The sequence below is a fragment of the Mytilus californianus genome, unplaced genomic scaffold (assembly GCF_021869535.1).
Source record: "Mytilus californianus isolate M0D057914Y unplaced genomic scaffold, xbMytCali1.0.p SCAF_7, whole genome shotgun sequence".
In the NCBI taxonomy this organism is placed as follows: domain Eukaryota; kingdom Metazoa; phylum Mollusca; class Bivalvia; order Mytilida; family Mytilidae; genus Mytilus; species Mytilus californianus.
The window spans coordinates 41,201,453-41,223,494 of NW_026262723.1; the positions used below are offsets into that span (position 1 = coordinate 41,201,453).

The 22,042-nt window shown below is 33.1% G+C and overlaps 2 protein-coding genes across 3 annotated transcripts; one reads left to right on the forward strand and one right to left on the reverse strand.

Annotated features, from left to right (window-relative positions):
• Positions 1 to 3,773: 3,773 nt before the first annotated feature.
• LOC127709486 (WW domain binding protein 1-like) lies at positions 3,774 to 14,809 on the reverse strand. Its single transcript, XM_052215084.1, has 5 exons — positions 14,668 to 14,809; positions 12,787 to 12,829; positions 11,084 to 11,137; positions 5,419 to 5,654; positions 3,774 to 5,167 (listed from the first exon to the last, which is right to left on the reverse strand). Exons 1-5 carry the CDS (start codon positions 14,725 to 14,727, stop codon positions 5,138 to 5,140), a joined length of 423 nt encoding a protein of 140 aa, XP_052071044.1. The 5' UTR covers positions 14,728 to 14,809; the 3' UTR covers positions 3,774 to 5,137.
• LOC127709468 (kelch-like protein 24) lies at positions 14,735 to 18,823 on the forward strand. Of its 2 annotated transcripts, none has more exons than XM_052215052.1 (2): positions 14,735 to 14,835; positions 16,575 to 18,823. In XM_052215052.1, the coding sequence occupies exon 2, from the start codon at positions 16,585 to 16,587 to the stop codon at positions 18,331 to 18,333; it is 1,749 nt and encodes a 582-aa protein (XP_052071012.1). In that variant the 5' UTR covers positions 14,735 to 14,835; positions 16,575 to 16,584; the 3' UTR covers positions 18,334 to 18,823. The 2 variants fall into 2 exon arrangements, with proteins under 2 accessions (XP_052071012.1, XP_052071013.1); XM_052215053.1 differs by lacking the exon at positions 14,735 to 14,835 and adding an exon at positions 14,853 to 15,030.
• Positions 18,824 to 22,042: the final 3,219 nt, after the last annotated feature.

The window sequence follows — 22,042 nt, forward strand, 5'->3', positions numbered from 1 at the left end:
GGGTTCTTTGATATGCTGAATCTAACCATGTATTTAGATTTTGGATATTGGACCATAATAGGTGAATGTCCAATTTAAAATTTTTAAGTTCTTAGACCACATTCATTCTGTGTCAGAAACCTATGCTGTGTCAAATATTTAATCACAATCCAAATTCAGAGCTGTATCAAGCTTGAATGTTGTGTCCATACTTGCCCCAACTGTTCAGGGTTCGACCTCTGCAGTCGTATCAAGCTGCGCCCTGCTGGGAGCATTTTATTGCCTTATATTTTAAAAACTTAAATCAGTTGGAGCAAAAATGACATGACAAAAAATTAGCAGGTCAAGATTTATTTGCTAGAAAATTATCAGATGAATCCGACAACCCAATTTAGAGTTGTTGCTCCTAAAATAATAACTTTTAGAAATTTCTCAGTATTTGTTTATGATCTTGAAATCTATTATAGATAAAAAGAAATTTTTAATAGCAAAATATTCAGCAAAGCAAGATCTACCAATAAGCCATAGGATTGAATTAGTCCATTGATCCCTGAAGGAGTTACTTCCCTTAGAAGCCTATTTTTGTTAAACTTTTTAAGTTTAGTTCTGAAACTATGATAGATATACAAAAACTTTGTCAGATGACTAAAAATGTTAAGCAAAGTAAGACCTACAAATAAGTCATCATGACTGAAATTGTCATTTAAACCTTTTAATATAGGAGTAATAACCATTGAAAGACCATTTTTTTGCAGGAACTATGATAGAAACTTCAAACAGCAAAGTAAGACCTTCAAATAATTATATGTGTCTCAATTAATCATTATAGTTGTGGCCCTTGAAAGATAATTTTTTACAATTTTTTTTAGTTTTTTGCTGAAACTAGGATGGGTAGAAACTTATTTGCCAAAAATGTTCAGCATAGTAAGAACTAATAATTCAACGTGAGCAAAATCATTAATTAATCCCTTATTGGAGCTGTTTGCCTTGAAAGATTATTTTTACCATTTTTTTTGGTTTTTCATAGCAACTATGATAGATAGAGCTAGGAAATCTTTAAAAGGCAAAACAGTTCAAAGTAACCCTTCAAATAAGTCAAATAACCAAAATTGACAATAAACTTCTTATATTAAAGAGTCATAGATTAAAAAAGTATGTAAATCATCGTTTTACCTCAATTTGAATGATTTTTTTGTGAGCTGGATAGAACAGGCAACTATAGACCTGTTCATATCTTGCAACTGAAGTTGATTAAGCTCTTTAAACAATTTAAGACTTGAAATTGACATTGATTTGCTGAACACAGCATCAAGTGAGTCAACTAAACAAAGTTTATTAAGCTCTTTAAACAATTTAAGACTTGAAATTAACATACATATTTTTATGCCCCTCGCCGTAGCGGTGGGGGCATTAAGTTTTACCCTTTTCCGTCTACATACGTACCTCCCAAAATTGGTTTCAGTTCTCTCACTTGAGTTTGCCTCAACCAAATGTTATGAAACTTATACACAATGCTTATTACCACAAAACACAGATCAAATTCGAATTTTGGTGGAGTCACTTTAACCGTTCTAGAGTTATGCCCCTTTATAAATGGAAAAATTGCAAAATTTTTAGTTTCTTCTAAATATCAAGTAATTTTTAAAATTGGAGTTATCTTCCTTTGTCCATGATTATAGTTGAATCAACTACAATCAATGCTTTATACAATTCAATGTTTAATTTTGACTTCCACTGATAAAACACAGATCAAGTTGAATTTAGGTCGTGTCACTTTAACCATTATTGAGTTATGCCCCTTTATAAATCGAAAGATTGCAAAATTTTTAGTTTCCATTCTGTAACTTAAGTTTGCCCCAACCAAACATTATGAAACCTATACACAATATTCATTACCACAAAACTAAGATCAAGTACAAATTTTTGTTTCCGTTTTCTAACTTTAGTTTGCCTCTACCAAATGTTATGAAACTTATACACAATGCTTATTACCACAAAACTCTGATCAAGTTCAAATTTGGGTAGCGTCACTTTTACCGTTCTTCAGTTATGTCCCTTTATAACTATATGATATGCAAGCGGGGGCATCATCTGTGTCCACATTTATTCGAACATCTTTTGATAGATATATGGTAGAATTGATCACTTGTTGACCAATTGGGAACTCTCCATTTCTATGGATCAATATTCCAGCAGCGCCAGCATATGGAGTATATATCTCCTAGTTGATACATTATTCCAGGGCTTGCGATATCTATCATGATTTCAATGATTGGGGTTTGCTGCTCACAAGGAAGCTATTGAAACAAGCGTTTTAAAGTTGTAAAGTTGAAATCATCCTTTCGAAAATTTGACTTGATCACTAGTTGGTTGACCGTCATGGATTAGATGATGACGGATATGTTCAAATCGTCATAACCACAATCCTGCCCTCTTTTTCCCCAAATGTGACTTACCGAATTACTCTCCATCAGGTTTGTACTTAAGCAGCAGGACAGTTGCCACATGTGGAGCAAGATCTGCTTACCCTTCTGGACCACCTGAGATTGTTCTCATCTTTAGTGGGGTTCGTGTTGCTCAGTCTTTAGTTTTATGTTGTTGTTTGTGTACTATTGTTTGTATTTTGGTCTTTTTTTGCCATCATGATGTCAGTTCATTTTCAACTGATAAGTTTGAATGTCCCTTTGCTATCTTTTGTCTCTCTTGTTAACAGTTGTATGGTATTCTGGTAGGAAAAAAAGCTGAAAAAAGAGAAGGTAGGTGGCCACTGTTTGTTTTTATTTTAATTGCAAAATTGTCCCAAGTATAATGACTAGCAAAAAAAACATCTACAGATGTTCAAAATGTCTGTCAAATACACCCATATCACTGTTCTTGAATTTTGTGATCACAAGTCTTGCTAAGCAAATATTGCTCTGGCAAACAAAATTCTTGAATTTTGGAAAAAATTGCAAAAAAAAAAACCCATATTTTGAGATCTTTATTGATATCTAGACCTGTGGGACACCCTTGCCCCAACAGATGTTATGTTAAAAAATTTGTGAATGTGAAATAATTTCATTTGGAAAAGGGTTTTTTCATATCCAATTTTAACCAAGAAACTATGTAAAATTTTACAATATGGGGGCAAAAATGTCAATTGTGAGAGTCTAATATTGATATCAAAACATTTTTTTAACGAGTGACCCGACTTTATAATATTCTTCACTCAGCAGTGAAATTAACAATGTTGAAAGGATTGATGACTTAACTTTGAAGGAAGTAAATAATAACTCTTAATAGGGGGCCTCAGAGGTCCAGTGGTTTAAGTAGTCAAACTACTGTATCACTAGCCTGTGAGTTCAAATCCTGCACGTGGCAGGTGCTCGACTCCAATCTTTATTGACTATGATTGTCAGTTTTCATATAAGGTCGGTGGTTCTCTCTGGGCACTCTGGCTTCCTCCACCAATAAAAACTGATGGCCATGAAAAATCACAATAGTACTGAATGTGGAGTTAAACATCAATCAATCAATCAATCAATAAATAACTCTTAACTAAATATTCAATAACTTAAAATACGTACATATATGCATTCATTACATGAGTAAAGAGGCTCCTTGCAAGGCTTCCAAAACTGTCATATTTGCCGGACAAAATATAAATTCATTGTGTGTCTCTCAATTGCAGGAATTTTAAGAGCCAGAGCACTAGTTTACTCACCCGATTGCAATGTAAGGAATGCTAATGGCCTTTATATTGTACATATCTTACTTCAAACAAAATATTATAGTTTATTGATAAAACAAGGAAGTAAAATGTACAAATATTTATTTCGTTAACTAACAACATTCTGATAAATTTCCTTTAAAGCTATTTACTTGGGTTTTTATACATTAGTAAAATGCAGATTTCTGTTTAACCATATGACAGACAATATAAAATAGCTATATTTCTCCAAAGCAAAGAAAAACATAAAAATTTGTATGCATCATGAAATACAGCTTTTGTCGTGTATTTGTTCACTGTGAAAAAAAATAGTAAGAACCATATGTATACAAATAAATTTTAAATATATTGATAATTCACTATGAAAATATACAATATTAGGTCAATGTCAGAAAAATATAAACTTTTTTGTGTGAGGCTGAGAAACTGGGGAAGGGCAATGTTTTACCGAGCTCTTCCCCAGTTTTGTGCTGAATACAAAAAAGTTTATATTTTTCTGACATTGACCTAATATTGTTTTTATACTGCAACTTGAATCAAAACAGTGATAGCTATTTAAATTGTAACACAAATTTCAAACTTAACACAGCTAGTTGTAGTATAAATCAAATTACTTAAGTATCAAGATGTACAAATAAAACTGAAATAATAAACATGCTCAAGATTATATAAAATGAAATAGATATGAAAGTGGAGAATTTTGTTATGAAATATTTTTCTTGTTAAATAGTAAACTGCTGATCTTTACTTTTCATAGTATTAAAATAAGTATTGTATGCATAAGGGAGATACCATTTGATTTTTATGGGGGGGGGGGGGGGGGGGGGGGGGCCTAGGATGAAATATTTTGTCTTGCATTTTTTTTTTAGTTGTAATCTCTGTCCTGCCTTTTTATTTTGCACTCTATTCGGTCCTGCCTTTTCTTTATTAGTTTATCCTGACTTTTTTTACCTAAATTGTCATCCTGCCTTTTTTTTTTTTGCAAAGTGTCTCATCCTGCCTATTTTTTTCAAATTTCATCCTAGCCCCCCATAAAAATCAAATGGTAGCTCCCTAAGATACATTGTTCTGTTGACAATTAATGTAGCATAATTTGATAAAAATGGTTTTGAATAATCAATTGATCGTTACATAATGTACAGCTACTAATATCATATCCATACTTTGCAAAAATAAAAATTGAATACTAGAATAATAATTCAATTGTATTTCCTGTTCCAAATAAGTTCAATGACTTATTGTATTATTCTATAACAAAACTTAACAAACAAATCTGAATAGCATATGTAACAATGTACAAAATATGAGTTAAAATTAATAATAAGTAATATAATCATTTAAATGTCATACATTTTGATTCACTGCATCTTTAATAGCAATCCTAAAACCTCAAATTATTCTGATTGGTCAATAAATACCCTTTCCATTATCTTCCATACTGTGCACTGCTCATTGCTGGTAAGGGGGTGGTGGTTGTTTCTGTAAAAAAAAAATGTATCATTAACAATAATGGCTTAAATCAAGTTTAAAAAAGGAATTAGTATAAAAGACAACATAAAAAATCTTTCAACTTAAAAAAAAAAAAAATCCTTGACATAAATGATAATCCTAGCACTTTCATTAAATTAAAAATTGTCTAAAAAAAGGTCAATGCAGTTTCCCTTTCTTTAACATTTGATAAGAAAGTGAAAATACAATTGCCAGGTAATTAGTAATCTAAAGCTTTTTACCGGAATCTCTGTTTGTTGATACTGTGGTGGCATAGGAGCTGTTGGTGGTTGATAATATCTCGGTGTCTGAACATGTGTGTACTGTGTCTGACTTTGATTAGTAACAATTGTGTTGTAGCCACCAGTAGGAACTTGTGCAATTCTAACATAACGAGCTCTGGCCATTCTTCTGCGTCGGATACAAATCACACAGCTAACAATGAGTAAAAATACCACTACCCATAAACACCAGAACCCTGAAAAAACAAAAATAAATTTATTGTATGACAAGGAGTATTAAATAATTCTCTGAGTGGACCGACATCCACAGGGAAGCTTAGACCCATTTTTTTTACTGCATAATTTGTATGTTTAAAGTCATCACTACCACTACTTACAAAAGAATGACTTATCACTGGATTTTTTTTATCTAATAAGCAACATGATGGGTACACTAGTTAAGCAGGAATTGCTAACCCTTCCTGAAATAGTTTTGTGGACCACTGTTTCTTTCTCTTTTTATACGACCGCAAAAATTAAAAAATTTTTGGTTGTATATTGGTATGACGTTGGCGTCGTCGTCGTCCGGCGTCGTCCGAAGACACATTGGTTTTCGCACTCTAACTTTAGTTTAAGTGAATGGATCTCCATGAAATTTTACCATAAGGTTCAATACCACGAAAGGAAGGTTGGGATTGATTTTGGGGGTTATGGTACCAACGGTTAAGGAAAAAGGGGCCAAAAATAAGCATTTTTGTAACTTTCAGACAATAACTTGTGTGTAAGTGTATGAATCTCTCTGACATTGTACCACAAGGTTCCATATCACAAAGGGAAGGCTGTAATTGATTTTGGGGGTAATTGCCTCAAAATTTTAGGAATTAGGGGCCAAAAAAGGGGCAAAAAACAAGCATTTTTCTAGTTTCATGACAATAACTTGTGTGTAAGTGTTTGGATATTTCTGAAATTGTACTACAAGGTTTCATAGCACAAAGGGAAAGCTGGAATTGAGTTCGGGGGTAATTGCCTGAAACGTTTAGGAATTGGGGGCCAAAAAGGGGCCAAAAATAAGCATTTTTCTAGTTTCAAGACAATAACTTGTGTTCAAGTGTATGGATCTCTCTGAAATTGTACTGCAAGGTACCATACCACAAAGGGAAGGCTGGGATTGAGTTTGGGGGTGATGAATCATAAGGGGATTCCAAAAATTTGGGGGGGGGGGGATTTTTTTTTTTCTTTTTTTTTCTTTTTTTCCTTTTTTTTTTCTTTTAAAATTTTCCATTTTAAGTTGGTTATTTCTGATTTATATTTAAAAGCAAATAATAATGATATGGTAGGAGATACACACCAAACAGGATGTGTAAATTTTTATATAATAAGTATTGTGCAATAGCAAGAAATTTTCAATTGCACAGTATTGCACAATAGCAAGAAATCTTCAATTGCACAGTATTGCACAATAGCAAGAAATCTTCAATTGCACAGTATTGCGCAATAGCAAGAAATATCCAATAGCACAATATTGCACAATAGCAAGAAATTGTCAATTGTACAGTATTGCGCAATAGCAAGAAATATTCAATTGCACAGTATTGTGCAAAAGAAGATACTTCTTATAAATTGCTTATTTCTTGATCAATTTCAATGGGGTTTTATTCTTGAAATCTTGGGGTTCTTTAATATGCTGAATATAACCGTGTATTAAGTTTTTGGATTTTGGGCCCCGTTTATAAATTGGTCCACATTGAGGTCCAAAGGGTCCAAAATTTAACTTTGTTTGATTTCATCAAAAATTGAATTATTGGGGTTCTTTGATATGCGGAATCTAACCGTGTATTTAGATTCTTAATTTTTGGTTCCGTTTTCAAATTGGTCTACATTAAGGTCCAAAGGGTCCAAAATTAAACTTAGTTTGATTTTAACAAAAATTGAATTTTTAGTGTTCTTTGATATGCTGAATCTAAACATGTATTTAGATTTTTGATTATGGGCCCAGTTTTCAAGTTGGTCCAAATCGGGGTCCAAAATTAAACTTTGTTTGATTTCAACAAAAATTGAATATATGGGGTTCTTTGATATGCTGAATCTAACCATGTATTTAGATTTTTGGGCCCCGTTATCAACTTTGTCCACATTGAGGTCAAAAGGGTCCAAAATTAAACTTTGTTTGATTTCATCAAAAATTGAATTCTTGGGGTTCTTTGATATGCTGAATCTAACCATGTATTTAGATTTTGGATATTGGACCATAATAGGTGAATGTCCAATTTAAAATTTTTAAGTTCTTAGACCACATTCATTCTGTGTCAGAAACCTATGCTGTGTCAAATATTTAATCACAATCCAAATTCAGAGCTGTATCAAGCTTGAATGTTGTGTCCATACTTGCCCCAACTGTTCAGGGTTCGACCTCTGCGGTCGTATCAAGCTGCGCCCTGCGGAGCATTTTATTTCCCTTTATTCTTTAAACCATGGTTATATTCGTCCTTATTTGAAGATATTTAAGAATGTCCTATGGTTTATCTTTATTTTCTATATTTAAAAAATTCAAGGGAACTACCATTTGATTTTTATGGGGGGGGTATAGGATGAAATTTTAAAAAAAATTTGTAAGGGTTCCGCGGAACCCAGTGTCTCGCCTACTTTTGTTGTTAATCACAGGCTCAACAAAATGAGGAAAAAGATCAATAAAAATATTCCTTTAGATTCTATCTTTTGATTGTAAGAAGCTTCTGTCAAAGTTTGGTATAAATCCAGGATAGTTTATGAATCTTATAAATGTTTTAAAAACTTTAACTGCAGGCTGTATTTAATGTTAACTGGAAGAAAAACTAAGTCCATTTATAAGTAAAATACGGATAAACAGGTACAAAATTTTAACAAAATTTCCTTCTGGATACTATCTTATGATCATAAACAATCTGTCCAAGTTTGGTACAAATCCAGGATAGTTTAAGAAAGTAAAAAATTTCAAAAACTTGTAACCACAGAGTGAATATTTGTGGACCCCGCTGTCGCCGACAACGGAATGTAGGATCGCTATGTCTCGCTTTTTCGACTAAAGTCGAAGGCTCGACAAAAAGGCAGGATGAGCAACTTGGCCAAAAAAAGGCAGGATGACAATTAATGTAAAAAAAGTCAGGATAAGCTATTAAAAAAAAAGACAGGACCGAATAGAGTGAAAAATAAAAATGCAGGACAAAATTATTCATCCTAGCCCCCCCCCCCCCCTTCTAAAAATCAAATGGTAGCTCCCTAACCATGTATTTATCCTGCTTTTGACTGCCCTTTAATATCAACTAATTATTCAAAAATTCCTAATAAATGAAGGTTATCCAAAAATGAACATATAAAAAAAAAGAGGATACATACCAACATTTTGACCAAGGAGGCATTTAAAAATCACAAGTCCAATAAAAATAGACAATAACATTACCAAAAATAATAAAATGCTCCGCAGGGCGCAGCTTGATACGACCGCAGAGGTCGAACCCTGAACAGTTGGGGCAAGTATGGACACAACATTCAAGCTTGATACAGCTCTGAATTTGGATTGTTATTAATTATTTGACACAGTATAGGTTTCTGACACAGGATGAATGTGGTCTAAGAACTTAAAAATTTTAAATTGGACATTCTACTACTATGGTCCAATATCCAAAATCTAAATACATGGTTAGATTCAGCATATCAAAGAACCCCAAGAATTCAATTTTTGATGAAATCAAACAAAGTTTAATTTTGGACCCTTTTGACCTCAATGTGGACAAAGTTGATAATGGGGCCCAAAAATCAAAAATCTAAATACATGGTTAGATTCAGCAACCCCATATATTCAATTTTTGTTGAAATCAAACAAAGTTTAATTTTGGACCCCGATTTGGACCAACTTAAAAACTGGGCCCATAATCAAAAATCTAAATACATGTTTAGATTCAGCTATCAAAGAATCCTAAGAATTCAATTTTTGTTAAAATCAAACTAAGTTTAATTTTGGACCCTTTGGACCTTAATGTAGACCAATTTGAAAACAGAACCAAAAATTAAGAATCTAAATACAAGGTTAGATTTGGCATATCAAAGAACCCCAATAATTCAATTTTTGATGAAATCAAACAAAGTTTAATTTTGGACCCTTTGGACCTCAATGTGGACCAATTTAAAAACGGGGCCCAAAATCCAAAAACTTAATACATGGTTAGAATCAGCATATTAAAGAACCCCAAGAATTCAAGAATAAAACCCCATTGAAATTGGTCAAGAAATAAGCAATTTATACGAAGTATCTTCTTTTGTACAATACTGTGCAATTGAATATTTCTTGCTATTGCGCAATACTGTACAATTGACAATTTCTTGCTATTGCGCAATATTGTGCTATTTGATATTTCTTGCTATTGCACAATACTGTGCAATTGAAGATTTCTTGCTATTGCGCAATACTGTGCAATTGAAGATTTCTTGCTATTGTGCAATACTGTGCAATTGAAAATTTCTTGCTATTGCACAATACTTATTTTATAATAATTTACACATCCTGTTTGGTGTGTATCTCCTACCATATCGTTATTATTTGCTTTTAAATATAAAACAGAAATAACCAACTTAAAATGGAAAATTTTAAAAGAAAAAAAAAAGGAAAAAAAAAAAAACCCCCCCCCCAAATTTTTTGAACTCCCTTATGATTCATCACCCCCAAACTCAATCCCAGCCTTCCCTTTGTGGTATGGTACCTTGCAGTACAATTTCAGAGAGATCCATACACTTGAACACAAGTAATTGTCTGGAAACTAGAAAAATGCTTATTTTTGGCCCCTTTTTGGCCCCTTATTCCTAAACGTTTTGGGCAATTACCCCAAAATCAATCCCAGCATTCCCTGTGTGATATGGAACCTTGTGGTACAATTTCAGAGAGATCCATACACTTGAACACAAGTTATTGTCTGGAAACTAGAAAAATGCTTATTTTTGGCCCCTTATTCCTAAACGTTTTGGGCAATTACCCCCAAACTCAATTCCAGCTTTCCCTTTGTGATATGGAACCTTGTAGTACAATTTCAGAAAGATCCATACACTTACACACAAGTTATTGTCATGAAACTAAAAAAATGCTTGTTTTTTGCCCCTTTTTTGGCCCCTAATTCCTAATATTTTGATGCAATTACCCCCAAAATTAATCCCAGCATTCCCTGTGTGATATGGAACCTTGTGGTACAATGTCAGAGAGATCCATACACTAACACACAAGTTATGTCTGGAAGTTACAAAAATGCTTATTTTTGGCCCCTAATTCCTTAACTGTTGGTACCATAACCCCCAAAATCAATCCCAACCTTCCTTTTGTGGTATTGAACCTTATGGTAAAATTTCATAGAGATCCATTCACTTAAACTAAAGTTAGAGTGCGAAAACCAATGTGTCTTCGGACGACGCCGGACGACGACGCCAACGTCATACCAATATACGATCGCAAAAATTTTTTGCAGTCGTATAAAAATGGCGAAAGGATAAACAACAACAAAACATCAATCAGAAAACTACAGACCGAGCAACAAGAACCCCACCGAAAACTGTGGGTGAACTCATTTAAAACTGTACATTAACTCTTATTTACAAATAATGTACTACCAAAAAACATATTTAGGTTTTATAAATATTACATACTAATGTTAAGTTGTTTACTTACACCAAACTCGATAAACACTATAATTTTGACAACACCACCCATCACAGCAATAATCTGAAATAACAGAACTCAGTTTCATATGTTGTAGCTACATGTATCAGTATTGATGGTTTCAAGTTTTACATGTTTTAAGACTGGTTATTTTTGGGAGCAATATATACATATATACCAGGGTTGGCAAAGTATTACCTTGGACCTGGTTTTGTCAGGTTGGCCAATACTGCATGAAATGGATAATACAGGGCAATACTTGGCAATATGAATGTTTATAGATATAAGATGTGGTATGAGTGCCAATGTGACAACTCTCCATCCAAGTCACAATTTGTAAAAGTAAACCATTATAGGTCAAAGTACAGCCTTCAACATGCTTATTTCTACACAAAATAGTAAATAAAAACTGTAGTTTCATACATTATTGCTAAATATATAAATTTGACACAGTTTAAACATCGAGAGTCATTTTCAGAGGATAAACAAATTTAAAGATTTTCCTTTTCTTGAATAATTTCATATAATAATAATAATTTGTTTATCCTCTGAAAATGACTCTCAATGTTTAATCTGTGTCAAATTTATATATTTAGCAATAATGTATGAAACTACAGTTAGCTATATAAGCAGAATACAGTTTCGCAAATTTTTGGATACCTTGTTTATTTCTCAGCCTTTATTTGAATCAATCCAAAGATTGAAAAAAATGCATTTTAAGGTAGTGCATTAGTATAATGAATTGGAAAATATAATTTCTAGTTTCATTTTGCTAAATATACACCCTAAGGGGACATGTCACCCACACTTATAAAGATGAAAAGGGCACAGGATGTTTGCACTTTTTTACCTGTAACACAAGACACTTGTGCTTTAAACTTTGATACACCTGAACCAAAGTGACCAGACATTTGCGCCTTTTACCTATATAAGTTTACCTGTAATCTTAACCAGATTTACCAAAGTCAAGGGATGGCAAAGAAGAAATATTTAGTAATTCTGACTTTCTAGGTGTTGGGTGTGAAATTTCATAATCATTTACAATGTATCTCTAATAAAAAGAAGCAATGAACACTAAAAATTTCTCTCTTTTTTGGCATTAATTAATTGCTTGACATTGACTGGATAGGATCTAAAGAATGATCACTTCACTGCACTGTTTTGTCTAAACTATGAAAGGTAGTGATAAACCTTGGAAGATTTAGATATTAAGTCAGTACCATCATGACCATAGGGTTTTGATTGCATTTCATGCAATCTTTACCCAAAAACGTTTTTCAAAAATATTTTATACAAACTACATGTATACAAGGAAACAATCTTCCTTTTGATATTCTCAATCTTCCAGTTTCTAAACTAAAAATCGAGATGAGAAGAGAAAAGGTAGTCACAAAAATAAGGGAGGGTACGGAAACTATAAACAGACATACACAATCTTTTTTCTTAGTATGAAGAATTTTAAAGAGGAATTAAATTTGAATAGAGACTGAATATCAATAGAAAATTATTAATGATACTAAGAACTAGTTGGGATAGTACATGTACTAGTGAATTTATAATAAACAATCCGATATTTATTTCTGGACAAGTTGCATGCCAAATGCCATTATGAATCCAAATCATTAACAAAAATATTACTTTAGCATGTTTAGATTGTGTACAAAAATTATATAAAGTAGAACAAAATTTCTGTTCCCTCCCTAAGTACTTACAGTCATTATCATAACATGTTTCTCTTGGACAGAACGTTACACCCTAAAAATAAAATCAAGTTGTTTCATAAAATTATAATCAAAGTCTGAAAGTTTTTGCTAAAAATACCTTAAAAATCAAAATATAATTTAGCATTTTAATGTTGTAATAATGAAAGATTAACATGATTAATAAATGTGGTTCCTGTATGAAGGTATTTATCATAAGCATACATGTTGAAGGCCTCACTGTAACTTTGAGATGAAAAACAGCAATAAACATGATAAAAGCACTGTTCCTTTGCTTTTTTTTTTCTTTTTTTTTAGCTGTGCATGTACTGATTTTGTGTCATGGATGGATACCCCATATCCTGTGTTTTTATATGTTTTACAAGTATGTTATGACTAAAATTTGAAATAGGTTTTCATGTTTCAGTTTTACATGTTTTATTACAATATTAATCTTGAAGCATTTAGATATATAAACAATGTATATGTATCATCTTTTGAACTTACAATTCTTTCTGGGATAAAAAGTAAAAAATATTCTTTCCACCTCAAAGGTTTGAAACAATCATGACAATATAATTTATCATAAAAGTATAGAAATATTGCCATTTTATTATCACTGGTAAGTTAATTTAATTTGAAGTCTTTACATGCATAATTTCGTTGAGTTTTAAAAAAGCATCACATCAAAATTAAATAAACTGGTAAATGATCCATCTTAAAGTTTATTATAAATTAAATTAAATTCATATAAAATCCACCTTTTCTCTGGGACAGGACAAATTTTTGTTTGCTCTTCTCTGTTTTTCCAAATTTGTTATTTTTTTGTCTTTTTTAAGTTTCAAATAGAAATTAACAAAACCAAAAATAATTGATTTTTGAAAAAAGGAAAAGGGTAAAAGGTTGTCCTGTCCCTAAGACCTGTGATAGAATCAAAATTTTCAATTCTTTAACTAGCTCATTTAACATGTTCAAGAAACAAATGACAAATGCTTCATTTAGTTATAATTCAAAGGACTATAATGTGATGTAATGTTTAGTGTAATAGTCTCTTCAAGTCTCAACCCTCTGGTTACCATGGTTTAATATCAAGTTTTTTCTTGTGGTACTTGTACATGTACATGATGTAAGTAGATCATAATTGTCAAAAAGTAGACTTAACATAAAACAGAAATTCAAATATCTAGTTTTATAAATAATAATGTACATTTGAAATAAAAATACATTCAGAAATATGTTCAGAAAATCTAGGTCAAACAGATCATGTCAGAGATCTCTTGTTACCATGTAAAATGTAAAAGTCTCAGAAAAAGTAGTCCCAATTCATCCTATAGCTATAATAGCATCTAATTCTGATGTGGTATCATTCACAAACACGTTTCAAATGAGGGTCTTTATTTCTTTATTCTTCATGCCATTTTTCTCTATTCTTTATTTTTTGGCCTATTTTTCTGTAGCCAGTCTCTATTCTGTAAAACCCATCCAGACCTACACAAATCGCTAATTGCATCTTTAGTGTCTTAAAAAATCTTAATGTATTATCAAATTAAACCCTTAACAAACCGGTGACAATCTTTTGACAAAGTTCCCAAAAAGTAAACAATGTCACATTGTGTAATTAAGTAAATAAATGTGTATATTTTGTAATAATTAATGTACAACATGTCGTCATTGCCATGGCATAATTCTGTTCATGTCAACAAACACTATAATAACTTTGGTTGTCTCATGTGTAATTTTCATTTGACAAATTATTAAATAACTGTATTTCATAAATATTATTATATAAACATGAACATCTTTGAACGTGATAAACAAGTGTCGAGTTCCTCGATGATTCTTCCTAAGCAACAACTGCAGACATTAAACTACTTCGACTTTTTTTAATACTACCTGGGCAAATCTTGTCATTAAAGACAAGCACATTCCTTTTAATATCCACGATAGCTCCATTTCAAGCGATTTCCGTTTCACAAATGAATCCGGAAGGCATATGATGGTCACATGATGTCTCAAATCACAAATTGTCTCCCTTGAGAAATGAGTCAACCGCTCCTCAATGTAAGTTATTTGTATTGAAGATGTTTAATCTTTCTTATAAAATTTTAATTGGATTAAAACAACTGATGACACTTCTCAGAAATTATATATTAATCACAAGGTGTGTCAACCAATCAATCAATCATTATTTAAGTACATAAAAACGTGTGTAACCAACGTAAACAACAAAGTTTATAGACAACACGAAGAGTAAAGGTATTAACACAAAAAAAGATAATTGTAAAACATAATTTTATTTAAATTGTTGTAGACATAAGACATTCTAATCATTTTTTGGTAGGGATGAGCAACTGAGACATCCAGTACCCCACCCTTTTCATATATTTTGAATAAATGAAAAACACACCATATATATTTTTTAATAAAATCAAGGATTTGTATAGTAAGACTTACTATACAAATTTTTGATTAAACAATACACGTGTTACTATCATGATTATGATATTTCATTGAGAGAGCTGAAATCTGAGATTTGGAAAATATCTTGTGTTTCCAACAGTGGTTTTAATTGCATCTGTGAAAAATATCGAAACTATAGTCTGATTAGTTTTAGACACTTCTGATTTAATCACTGAGCAACCTTATGATATATTCCATCTTAATTTATTGACCTTTTGATATATTTTCAAGCTCGAAAAAGTGACTTATAGTCTTACTATACAAATCCTTGATTAAATGCACGTTTTTCTATCATGATTATGATATTTCATTAATTGAGAGAGCTGAAATCTGAGATTTGGCAAATATCTTATGTGTTTCCAATTGTGGTTTTAATTGCATCTGTGAAAAATATCAAAACTAGAGGGATTAGTTTTAGACACTTAATTCTGATATAATCAGCAACCTTATGATATATTTCATCTTAATTTATTGACCTTTTGATATATTTTCAAGCTCGAAAAAGTGACCTATTCCAGCGGCTCAACCTAAGTTACCTTACCACTACATTGTACAATGTAATTAAGGGCCCTTGTTACTTTTATTAAGTGATATGTGGTGGTAACGAATAGAAAAAGGATCATGTACAAATTATTAACGTCCACTTACTTTTATCAGAGACATATATACACACATGTGTATATATGTCTCTGCTTTTATTGATAGTTATATTATAGAACGTTGATTATTAGCATAACCCAACATGCAATTATAAAAAGTGATAGAGAAGAAATGAATAAGCATAAATAAAAAAAGGGTGTGCAATCTAGCTAACCTGTAACTGCTACGCTTTCACTTTTTATAAGCCTCTTAATGTTTATTCTCAGTTTGGAAAGTAGTAAAGGAAATATACACTAGACATTGGTTTTCAACTTTTCAGTGATGTATGATCATTGTCGTCGTCATCGTCATTGTCGATATCATTATCATAACATCGTCGTTCACGTTATTATTATTATTATTCATTATTAATAATCTTTGATAAATTGTAATTTTGATTCTATTAATGGCCCACCATGATCCTCCAAGAAGGTGGTAAAGAGGTATTTTAGTGCAACATGTTTTTATGTTATTTATTTCACGTGCAATCTTATTAAAACAAAAAGATTCTTAATTTGCCTTCAACTATGATACCTGCAAGGCAAAATAGGATTTGATTTGAATACACCGTATGTAGTATAACGAAATCCGATTTCTATATTTTAATTAGATTGGAAAGATGTCTTTTTATAATTAAGCAACCAGTTAAAGATAACGAAAAATTACCTCATAGGTTTATGTTAACTGTCTTAATTTTTTAGATTGCTTAAAATGAATGACAACAATGGAATGAACTGGACTGATGACAGTTGTGAAGCATGGCGAGTACGTTACCATAAAGAAATATGTCATGGCCTTGCACAGGCACTAAGTAATGAAGAGTTTACCGACATTAAAATTATTATTGATGATAAAACATTTAACTGTCATCGTATAGTCTTGTCAATTATGTCACCGTACTTTAGTGCAATGTTCGCTTCCGGAATGAAGGAATGCCGAGATGGCGTCGTTCACCTTCAAAATGTTGAAAGTGGGGCATTCGAGAAGATCCTAAAATTTATCTACGGTGGACAAGATGTTATAGATACAGAAAATGTTGATTCCCTTCTGCAAGCGGCAGTTATGTTACAGATAAAATGTCTGCAAGAGAGATGTGAAGAATATATGGTGGGGAAACTTGATCCTGAAAATTCTTTAGGTGCCTGGAAGTTAGCCCAAGGTCACGGCTGTTCGTGTCTTGCGGAGAGGGCTTTCCAATTTATATTGTATTATTTTGAACAAATATGGAAAACTGAAGATTTTTTGGCTATAGATTGTGACGAATTATTGCAAATAATTGATAATAACAATTTGAACATTAAAAGTGAAGAGCTGGTATGCGAAGCTGTTATGAGGTGGGTACATTCTAATGTTGATAACAGAAAGAAAGACCTTCCCCGAATTTTTGAAAAACTGCGTCTCCCCCTTATACAACCGGAATATTTAATCGATGTGCTCGAACACAATAAGTTGATTAAGCACAACCAACCCTGTCGGGATGTTTTAGAAGAAGCCAAACGATACCATTTGTTGCCCGCCAGAAGACAAGAGTTTGTTTCGCCTCGAATGAGTTTTCGGAATTTCGGTGACTTTGAGGAGGTAGTGGTTTGTGTTGGTGGAACAGATGACAATTCAAAGACAACACAGCGTGTGATATGTTACAGTGAAAAGAGAAGTAAATGGTTCTCGTTGGCATCTATGCCACATGATCCGGGTGTAGAATTTGCAACTTGTTCATATGGCAATGCTATTTATATTTCCGGTGGCAGCACAAAAATGAATGCTATGCTCTGCTATATAAGTACTCAAAACAAATGGGTTTATTGCGAACCTATGTTGCTTGGACGCCGACGCCATGCAATGGTGGCAGTTGGGGAACATGTTTACGTATTAGGAGGGTATGATGACAATAATGACGACGACTTCCGAACTTTAATGAGTATTGAACAATATAGTATAGCAACTGGAAGTTGGGAAGATGCCGGATATCTTTCGGTTGCTGTGCGTTCTGCGTCCGTTGCGGTAGATAGAGAGAAAATATATTTGTTTGGAGGCGTTACACGCGAAGATTTTGACACAAAAACTGTTCAATGCTTTGATACTAGACTAAAAACGTGCAATATAGTGTGTGAACTTCCCGTATACTGTAGGTTATCGTCTGCAATATCACATGACCATAAAATTTATCTCGTATGCCCAGATGGTGATGTTATCGTATTTTCAGCAGACGGTACAACGGAAGATAAAGGAAAAATACCCGGATTTGACCGCTATAGCTTTGGTGCAGTGTTAAAGAATAATTCAATTATTGTCCTTGGTGGTATGGACTCTGACCATTCATATGGGGACTGCATTACCTTTGATCTTCTAACATCAACCTCGTCAATATCAGCAGATGTCCTGCCAGAGAAAGCTTCTGGTATCGGCTGCGTGAAAACTGTAATTAATAAGAAATATCTCGAAACGTTATCTCTAAGTTAGTAAAAAAAAAAAACTGAATTTAAAGAAACCGGGAGACATAAAACCATGGAAATATTAGTATAACATGCAGCATATCATTTTGAAGTCACTACTTTATGGTAACTTTTGTACCGTGATACCAACTGCGTACTCGTTCTAAGTCAACGTTCCTTAATCATGTAAATGGATATAACCAAAAGATGACTATATTTGTCATAGGTCACATCTGTTATTTTTGTCTCCTATGTTGTAAGCTGTTCTGTTTTTATGAATGCTTTCGTATCTACATGAGACAATATCAAAAATTCTCATGCATCTATAACAGTGAATCGATTGTAGGTGTTCCTCTCTACATTGCAGTTCATTCGATACTGACCCAATTGCAATCTCATCAAATCAAACTGTTCCATGTGGTCAGAAATTTGACTATAAGTATTACCATTGAAGAACAACAGTCAAGTCATCAATGTTAGAAGTACTTTGTGAAAAATAAAGCATACTAAACTTTTAATTATATTATGTCTTCAATTGCTTTGACATTGTTGTTTATTACACATTTAATATTTAAAAATCATCAAAAACAAATTTTAGGCCTGCATAGATGTTTTGCTAATGCGAGATGTAAGGTATACATAAATTGGGTGACAAACCGCACAAGAAACCAAGCGAGTAAAACTCGTGATGTGTATATCTCCCCCCCCCCCCCCATAAAAAGATAACTTTCCAATATTGACAACAGGCCTCTATTGTCTTGAAGTAGAAAGTAGAAGTTTCGTCTCGAATACAGGATGTCGTTGGTCAAACGAATTTTTTTTAAATCTGAATTTATTTATGTATAGAAGAAAAAGCAATGACTCATCAGTTTAGAGTAAGAAATTAAAATGATGTGTTGGGCGACATGTCTGCTTTGTGACTATTTTCAGCTCGTATTAAATCTTGACTAGGTGTGTTGCAGGCCTCGACAATAACGCTTGTCCGATTGTCCGGTACCAGAGGAAAAAAGGTCGGACAAGTAAAAGCAGGGGCGTAGCTGGCCTAAAATAAAGTGCAAGCATAAGTCTTGTATCGCCGAGCGGAGCGAGGCCAAAAAATATTTGGGACCTTTTTATGTAGAAAATTATTATTTTTCGGTCATTTTCCAGGTACTAGTATGCCATGCTTATGAAATTCACATTACTCCTTATTAACATGGTTGTTTTCAAATATAAAATAAGTTTTAAAAAACGGGAAGATCAGTCGACAAGTCAACCGAAGCGTTTATCAATAGAAGGGCAATCAATGGACACATGACCAACCCGGGAACAGATAAGGCACAAAAGAACAAACAAAAACATTCAATATTGAAACTAAATACATATAAAAAACACGAACCCCAAAAAAGAAATGTGGCGACCTCCAGTGCTCCGGAAGGGTAAGCAGGTCCTGCTTCTTGCAAGACACCCGACCGTAGCGTTTCTAACAAAGGTCATTTTCGAATCAAAGGAGGGGTTTCTACGACAACGGTAGAAGGTCACTTGGGACACAGATACCCAAGGTGAATTAATAGTCTTTTGGACGAATGGACAATGGGAATTTACGAAATCAAACGGCGACTTTTAAGTCTTGACTTATAAGTGAGGGATATAAATCTAAGATGTTTTCAAGGTTATTGTATTGAGCCTGTATTATTAAATGTTAATACTGCATGTAAAACTTAAAGTATAGTTAATATCCAAAGTCCGTGTATCTATTTTTTGCCAAGGCAAATGATCGCAGAACTCTCTCGGTGTCGATATTCATTTCTCTGTGAACATGTATGAGCGCCAACGAAGATAGTCTGTCCTATACCATGGTTGAACGGAGATAAGTTTTCAGTCGCCGTAATGCACTAAATGACCGTTCAGTAGTTGATGTAGTTACTGGCATTGTAACTAGGATTGACACGATTGCAAACTATTGAAGGATATAGTTCCTTTTTAGTCACTGCTAGAGACGACATCAGAGATTTGGGCTACTCTATAACATCTGGACCCGACCAGCGTCTCTGTCATCTCTTTACCTCAGAGTTGAAGGTTTCTTGATTGTCGGTCAAGTCGTGTCTAAATGTTTCGTATAGTTTATCTATGCACTCTGCTGTCAAAGATTCCAAACGTGCAGGTATAAGGTTCTGGCCTTGAAAACGATCAGAGTTATCCAGTAAACGTCCTGTGAGTTCCTCAATGAAATAGTCAAGAAAGGAGAAATACAAGACTCGCTTCCAATACTGACTTGGAGTGTCAGCTGGATAGTTAGCCCGGTTGACCTGTCTTCCTACTCATTCGTAATTTAATTTAAGAATTATTTTTTTTGTGAAAAAAAATGTGCAAGCAAATGATTTTTTGCGTAAAGGCAGCTACGCGCCTGAAAAGCTATATCAAGCTTGTCCGACGGGACAAGTAAAATTATTCTGCAGAAAATAAATTTAATCCAATTTTGATGAACAAAGTAATTATAAACAAAAAACAAGAAAATAAGATAAAAACAAGTATTAATTTGACATGTTTACTTGCAATCGATACTTTAAAACTGGTTCTTTGTCAAGTACTTTTTAAGAGGTAAAAGGCATACTTTTCTCAGAAACCAGTCTTACTGATGAATCATTCAGCGATGGATGCGCTTTGTATATAAGGTAACTTTTCAAGACAGTTCGTCACCAGCTCGGAAAACATTGGGCTCCAAATTTAATAGACAGTTTGGCACCGTAGGAGACATATTTCATAGACATGATTAATAGACAGTTTGGCAACGCAGCAGGAGACATTTTGGGACCAAGACAAATCAGTACCTTGTTTTCCGACCTTATTCTGTTGCTTTATAATAAATACCATACTGGTAATTTTTTTAACAAAAAATATTTTTTAAATAAAAAAAAAATTATGTACCATAAAATTCACAAAATCATATTTGATCATATGAAGAAAAAAACAATACTTGCAATACCGTGACATATAGTTGTTAATTTCTGTGTCATTTTGGTCTCTTGCAGAGAGTTTTCTCATTGGCAATCATATTGATTGCATTTGAAAAAACTTTTTTCAACTTAAAAACCAAGATACAAATCCAATGAGTGTACATTGACAGGCCTATCAGACGGTGCCTCATGTGCAGAGTCTGATGAGACTTTGGCATTGAAGAAAGCTAGAACCTAAGTCCTGTGACATGACTAGATTCAGTTGTTCTTAACTCATATTTTTGAAAAGTATATCAAAAGATATAAATCAAATTCTGTTCTATTGTTTTAATTCATTTTGTTCCTTGAATCAACTTAAAATGCAAAAAAGGTTATTATTAAGATTTTTTTTGGACAAGGATCAGGCCTATTCTTTCCCCCTAGTAACGCGAAATCTAATTTCCCCCTTGTAGTAACGTCGGTGACGTCAGTTGGAAATTAATTATCCATTACAGGATGGAAACAAACTGCATGTGGAGATGTTAACAGACTGCATGTGGAGATGTTAACAGACTGGTGGACCCATAGACAGACTTTTAGACATGTCGACAGACTAATGGACACATAACTTTACCGGTGGGTGAACATGTTGACTGACTGGTGGACACGTAGACGAACTGGCGGACACGTAGATAGACTAATGAACATGTCAAATGACTGGTTGTTATGTAGACAGAGTGGTTAACATATAGAGAGACTTGCGGAGGCGCACAGACCACAGGCACTTGTCTCTGAATTTTTTTCCTATATACCTTAATATAA

What these genes read in the sequence shown, in the direction of transcription:
- LOC127709486 (XM_052215084.1), bottom strand. Translation starts at nt 14,727, where the DNA reads ATGGAGCTATCGTGGATATTAAAAGGAATGTGCTTGTCTTTAATGACA. An exon ending in TAGTGTTTATCGAGTTTGGT is followed by an intron (nt 5,655 to 11,083) that starts GTAAGTAAACAA and finishes TTGTTTTTTCAG; the next exon opens with GGTTCTGGTGTTTATGGGTA. An exon ending in ATCAACAAACAGAGATTCCG is followed by an intron (nt 5,168 to 5,418) that starts GTAAAAAGCTTT and finishes TTTTTTTTACAG; the next exon opens with AAACAACCACCACCCCCTTA.
- LOC127709468 (XM_052215052.1), top strand. Translation starts at nt 16,585, where the DNA reads ATGAATGACAACAATGGAATGAACTGGACTGATGACAGTTGTGAAGCA.